Raw genomic sequence first — 6,396 nt, forward strand, 5'->3', positions numbered from 1 at the left:
TCGCTGAGCCATCTAGCCCCTCCCCCTTTTTTGAGACAGGACACTTCTAAGTATGTCAACTTGGTTTGGAACTCATGTAGCTCTGGCTGGTGTCCAGCTCAAGGCCACCCTTCCAGCTCAGCCTCCCCAGTCTGTGATTACGATGTATGCCACCATGCCTGGCTTTCACCTCTTTGTTGATGGTTTTACTATTGAAAGTGAGTCTCCAGCTCTTTACCAGCTCTGGGCACACACCCCATACCCAGGAAATCATTATAGCTCATTGGGTGACAGCTTTACAGGCACATAGACTCCAGTAGGCTTTGCTCTCCTGGACCACCTCTACGGCTTTTCTGATGTTGCAGCCTCTTCGGGACAGAGGCATGCAAGCCCATTGGTCCAGGAACTGCTGAGTACTGCAGAGGGTCTGCACCCACATGCTGCAAGGTGGGGACACCACCTTCATACACAGGATGGGGACTGTTCTTTGGGGAGATAGAAAAAGTGGGACCCCATTTTTAAGGGCAGCGGAGATAACTGGTCTTCTTTCTCCTCTCTGCAGTAACCCGTGCCCATGCTGCCCCCACCACCCCCTCCACCACAGCACCGCCTGCCTCGCCAGTTGCCCGACGCCCCAGTGAACCTCAATCATCTCATGGAAGTGCTCCTAAGCCTCCTGGGGAGTCAGACAAGTCCCATGCAAGCCCCTCCCACACCCTCTGCAAAGCCTCACCATCTCCATCACTCAACAGTTACAGTGACCCGGACTCTGGCCACTACTGCCAGCTCCAGCCTTCTGTCCGCGGCAGCCGAGAGTGGGCAGCAGGAGAGGTCCCCCGGAAGACTAGGAGCTCTGGAGAGAGGCAAAAGGAACTGTCAGAAAATGGGGTGCCTGACGGGGAGTGGGGCAAGACCTTCACAGTCCCTGTAGTGGAAGCCACCTCGTGTTTCAACCTGGCTACCTTCCAGTCACAGCTGATCCCCAAGGAGAACCGGCCTCTGGAGGTGGGCCTTCTGCGAAAGGTCAAGGAGCTGCTGTCGGAGGTGGATGCTCGGACACTGGCCCGGCATGTCACCAAGGTTGACTGCCTGGTAGGTGTTAGGAATGCATTTGGGAGGGACAGTGCCTTTATCTTCTGGCTTTGGGGTCAGGAGTCAAGATGGTGAGGGACTGATTCCCAAATCCCCCAAGGACAGCGAAGCCAGTGTATTTCTTGGTTCTGGGACTCTGGGCTTATCTACCATCTGGCACGTCTCCATTTTCTCCTTTTAGATTGTTCTGTTAGAATCTCACTATGTAGCTGTGGCTGGCTGGAACTCACTCTGTAGACCAGGCTGGCCTTGAACTCATTGAGATCCACTTGCCTCTGCCTCCCAGTGCTGGGACTAAAGGTGTGTGCCACCAGCCCTGCCCATTTTCTTCTTTTAAAAAGTCAAAACCAAGATATTCCTACAGTCTCTAGATGTTGGTTTGGAATGAGAGCTGATGTTTTGGGGGAACTTAGAGTGTGTCCTGGTTCTAACTTAAAGAAAGTCAAGTTCTGGTTTAGGGGTGAGAGAAAACTGCCCCACCCCACCCCCTCCGTCCCATGCCCCCTAGTGGAAACAAGCAAAAAAGTTCCCTCACCCATAAACCATCAAGGACACACAGTGTAAGGCTTTTACCTTGCTACGAACCCCAGTTCTTTCTATCTCAGTTTCTTGCTCAGTAGTTTGGGATGTATGCTGGTCTGAGAAATCAAGAAGTGGGAAAAGACACGGAAGGGATGTTGCTGGGACGGAAGGGGGAGAAACTGGGCTGCAGATCCAAGTGTATGAACTTGGGCAAGTTCATTCCCTCTCTGGGCCTTGTGTTGGCAATCTAGGATAATGGCATCGTGACTCTTAATCTTAAGTGAATATTTAACATGGCACATATCTCTGGACATTTTCCCATTCCCCATTTTACAGATGGGGGAACTGAAGCTCACTCAGAAAGAGGGAATCACTTGTTCCATGTTCTCAGTGGAGCTAGGATTCAACCTGGCCCCCCACTCCGCACCTCGGTCTCTGTAGTCAGGCGACCCTCTAAGATGAAGCTCTGACTCCCAGATGGCTTGGGCCAACCCTGACAGGAAATTAATCAGCCCTTTGGGCGTCTTTGCAGGTTGCTAGGATACTGGGCGTTACCAAGGAGATGCAGACCCTGATGGGAGTCCGCTGGGGCATGGAGCTGCTCACCCTCCCCCATGGCCGGCAGCTAAGACTAGACCTGCTGGAAAGGTAAGGTGTGCACCAGCCCATGGCCACCTTACAGCTGTCCCAGGGCACTGACCACTTCTCCCATCCCATTAGCCAGTCGCAGCCCCTTAGTACTCTGCTCAAAGCTAACCTCATTTCCAAAGACTGCAGCTTATCGATCTGTTTCTTTTCTCGCATCCGAAAGTCCATCAACCTTGGCCCCGCCCACCATTACTATCCACTGTGTTCATTCTAAAACTCTGCTCTTTGGATTTTGCCAGTTACAAGCCCCTCCTTCTGGCATCCCAATCCCGTCCCTAACTTACTGTCCAACTGGGTTCCCTTCACCTTGTCTGTCACTCTGGCTGCGCCCCTTAGTCCTTACTGTGCTTTCGGCCTGGCACTTTAAGACCTACTACGCCCACCTCCCACCCTGTACTAGGTCCGCTCTGACCCGACCTCTCTCACAGGTTCCATACTATGTCCATCATGCTGGCGGTGGATATCCTGGGCTGCACCGGTTCCGCGGAGGAACGGGCAGCGCTGCTGCATAAGACCATCCAACTGGCTGCCGAGCTGCGGGGGACGATGGGCAACATGTTCAGCTTTGCTGCGGTCATGGGCGCCCTGGAGATGGCCCAGGTACTGCAGGGTGTCTGCAGGAGGGCCGGGGCACGTTCCTTGGAGGGCAAGACTGTGCATGGAAAATACAAGAGTTTCCTGAGGCTCTCTTAGAGAGATGGCTCAGCCTTTAAGAGAGCATACTGTTCTTGCTAGAGGACACAGGGTCCATTTCCAGGCCCCACATTACAACCATCTGTAACTCCAACTCCCTCTACTAGTCTCCACAGGCACTTGCATGCCCATGATGCACAAAAACACACTAAAGCACACACATACACATAAGATAAATAAATCTTCTTAAAAATAGAATACACAGTGGTACCAGGTTACAATTTAGTTAATAGAGTGCTTGCCCAGCAAGACTTTGATTCCAGCGCCCTGTAAACCAGGCATGGCAGAGCATGGTTGTAACCCCAGCACTTGGGAGGTGGAGGCAGGGGGATCAGAAACTCAATACATGACACCCTGCTTAAAATCAATGAAGATGTACAATGTCTGTCATTTGATGAGTTTTCTGTACGCTTGTTACCCCCACGGCACCTCACTGGTTCTGGCTCTGAAAATGGGCCTCGTGAGGGAGATTCTGTATTGTCTATCTTACAGAGTGGGCATCTGAGGCAGAGCAGTAACTGGGTGGCAGGGTGTCTGTGTGTGTGTACGTGTGTGTAAAATTTGTAAAATGTGTTGCAATGGCTTCCTGGATGAATATGAAATAGTTTAACACCATTCCCATTTCATGAGTGACAACCAGGAAAATAACCATCCTGCATCTGGGCGTTTATTTAGTGGGTGGCTGTGGCCAGCTGTTCCTGGAGGCTCCTTCCCTAGCCGGTCTCTCATAGTCTGGTCTCCCCAGATCTCAAGGCTGGAACAGACATGGGTGACCCTGCGACAGCGACATACGGAGGGTGCCATTCTGTATGAGAAGAAGCTCAAGCCTTTCCTCAAGGGCCTCAATGAAGGCAAAGGTACCTTATATCCCCATCTTGCTGTGTGATTTTGCATAGGTTTCAACCTTCTCTGGGTTGCCAAAGTCTCTCCTGGGGTATTGAGGGTGAAAGCTTGACTTCTTTACTTTTCCCCATATGGCAGCCATGTACGCCCTGTCCATATCCAGGGCAGGGTCACCAGGGAAAGAAGGGACTGCCCACGTGACCTTGGTGCTCCTCATGGGGCCTTAGGCATCTCTGGGGCTATAGTGGGTGGCAGAGTCTTCAGGTCTAAATGCCTGCTGCCTCTCTCTACAGAAAGCCCGCCACTGAGCAACACCACGTTTCCACATGTGCTGCCATTCATTACTCTGTTGGAGTGTGATTCAGCCCCTGCTGAGGGTCCTGAACCTTGGGGCAGCACAGAGCATGGTGTGGAGGTTGTCCTGGCCCACTTGGAGGCCGCCCGCACTGTGGCACACCATGGGGGCCTCTACCACACCAACGCTGAGGTCAAGCTGCAGGGTGAGTAGATGCTGAGCCCAAAGGATCCCATCCTCCCTGGCTTCCCTCCACCTCCCTCTGTCTTATCTTCAACCATCCACTGACGTTTTCCACTCCTCAGACTTGGCTTCTGGCTCCCTTATCCCATTTTTCTTGTCACAAGCAGTTGGTGAGGATATCAGGAGAAGTAGGCTGAGAGACACCAGACACCTTTGCCTTGGGCCTCAGTGCTGTGTTCCAGGAAGTAAACTGCTGTCTTTGCACAGCTGTTTGCAAGGTGCCTGGCCAAGGCCCAGGATGAAGACAGACCTGCCTAGTCTTTGAGGAGCCTTGGCTGGGAGACCATAGAACTCTGAAAAAAAAGAGCAGAGAAAATAACTTCAAACAAGGCTTACTGCTTTGGGCATTATTTAAATCACAAAAAACCCAAGGGCTGGGGGGGGGGCAGTTAGTAGGGCGTTCCACTCTCATGCAAAGGATTCAATCCCAGCACTGTAAACACTGTAGAACCTGGGAGCCACCATACCAGCACTCAGAGGCCAGAGCATCAAGAGTTTGTTATCACCCTCAGTTGTGTACTGAATTGAAGACAAGCCTGGAAGAGAGGCAGTTCTTTAAGTTCAAGGCCAGCCTGGTCTATATAGCATGTCCCAAAGCCAGCTACGGCTACATAGGGAGATTGTCTCATAATAATACTAATACTAATAATAACAACACTAAAGATATAGAAAATTATCCACTTGCCCAGAGATATAAATTGTGAATATTCTGACATATCTTTTTCTTTTTCAAAAATAAAAGAATTATATGCACTTTAAGAATGTTTCTTAATGGGCTGGAGAGATGGCTCAGTGGTCAAGAGCACTGTCTTCTCTACCAGAGGTCCTGAGTTCAATTCCCAGCAACCACATGGTGGCTCACAACCATCTGTAATGAGTGATGGTACCCTCTTCTGACCTGCAGGAATACCTGCAGGCAGAACACTGAACACATAATAAATAAATCTTTTAAAAATATTCATTTAAAAATGTAACTTACAGAAAAACACAAGAAGGATCTTCTGAGATCTACTCCCAAATTTACAGGAATATCTTACTTTTTAAGGGCTGAAGTAGCCAAGAGGTTGAGTATTTGTCTAGAATGCACAAAGCCTTAGGTTCTACCCCCTGTACCACCCACACAATGAGTTGCAAGTAGTTGAAGACTAGGAGCCACCGGCAAGGCCATGCTCTTCAGTGTGTTTTGTTGGGTCCCTGAAAGGGTCCCTGAAGGATGTGAAGAGACCCCTGACCATGTCTGCCCCCACCCCCAGGTTTCCAGGCCCGGCCAGAGCTCCTGGAAGTGTTCAGTACAGAGTTCCAGATGCGTCTCCTCTGGGGCAGCCAGGGTGCCAACAGCAGCCAAGCCCGGCGCTATGAGAAGTTTGACAAAGTCCTCACAGCCTTGTCGCACAAGCTGGAACCTGCCATCCGATCTAGTGAGCTGTGACCCTGGAGACCTTGCCTCTCTGCAGCATTGGGGGCAGAGGGGCTCAGGACTTTCCCCAGAGCACCACAGGGACACTGTGATCAGCCCAAGAATGTTCTGGGTTCAATTCCAGGATCCCCTTGCACTTCCAGGGTCCAAATGGACTTTAAATTTCATCATACATGCACAGTCTCCCTTCCAGAAGGACAGGAACCTCTGTTTCCCCTACTGGCTTCTGCTGCCCCGCGTTTCTGCCGAGGTTCCCTGTTTTTGAGCCATGGGAGGCTCCACATCCCTCCTCTTTCCTCCAGGTCTCCATCTTGCTGTAAATAAGTCTGATGTGTAAATACATGTACAGAAACGATGTTCTCTTTCATATAATAAACTTTAATGGCTTTCTTCCTTCCTTTCTTTTTTGTTTTTTCAAGACAGGGTTTCTCTGTATAGTTTTGTAGCCCAGGCTAGCCTTGAACTCACAGAGATCCGCCTGCTTCTGCCTCCTGAGTGCTGGGAGTAAAAGGCTTGTGCCACCACCACCCAGTTTTCTAATGGCTGTTTCTTCTGTCCTGTGAGGCCTGGGTAGAAAGAAACAGTTTCGTTGGTAAACGGTGAAAAACTTCACTGGATACCTGGTTAGGACCAAGGACTGTCCAGATTATCCAGAGAGCCAGAG

The 6,396-nt window shown here is 50.7% G+C and overlaps 1 protein-coding gene across 4 annotated transcripts in view; it reads left to right on the plus strand.

Annotated features, from left to right (window-relative positions):
- Positions 1-6,128, plus strand: part of Sh2d3c (SH2 domain containing 3C) — a 32,231-nt gene extending 26,103 nt beyond the window's left edge. For all 4 annotated transcript variants that reach the window (XM_051185215.1, XM_051185216.1, XM_051185219.1 and 1 more), the window contains 6 exons: positions 542-1,071; positions 2,126-2,241; positions 2,670-2,841; positions 3,680-3,791; positions 4,071-4,277; positions 5,569-6,128. In XM_051185215.1, coding sequence (XP_051041172.1) covers positions 542-1,071; positions 2,126-2,241; positions 2,670-2,841; positions 3,680-3,791; positions 4,071-4,277; positions 5,569-5,744 — 1,313 coding nt within the window. In that variant the 3' untranslated portion in view covers positions 5,745-6,128. The remainder of the gene's footprint in view (positions 1-541; positions 1,072-2,125; positions 2,242-2,669; positions 2,842-3,679; positions 3,792-4,070; positions 4,278-5,568) is intronic.
- The last annotated feature ends 268 nt before the right edge of the window (positions 6,129-6,396 follow it).

This window comes from Phodopus roborovskii, unplaced genomic scaffold (genome assembly GCF_943737965.1).
Source record: "Phodopus roborovskii unplaced genomic scaffold, PHOROB, whole genome shotgun sequence".
Classification (NCBI taxonomy): Eukaryota; Metazoa; Chordata; class Mammalia; order Rodentia; family Cricetidae; genus Phodopus; species Phodopus roborovskii.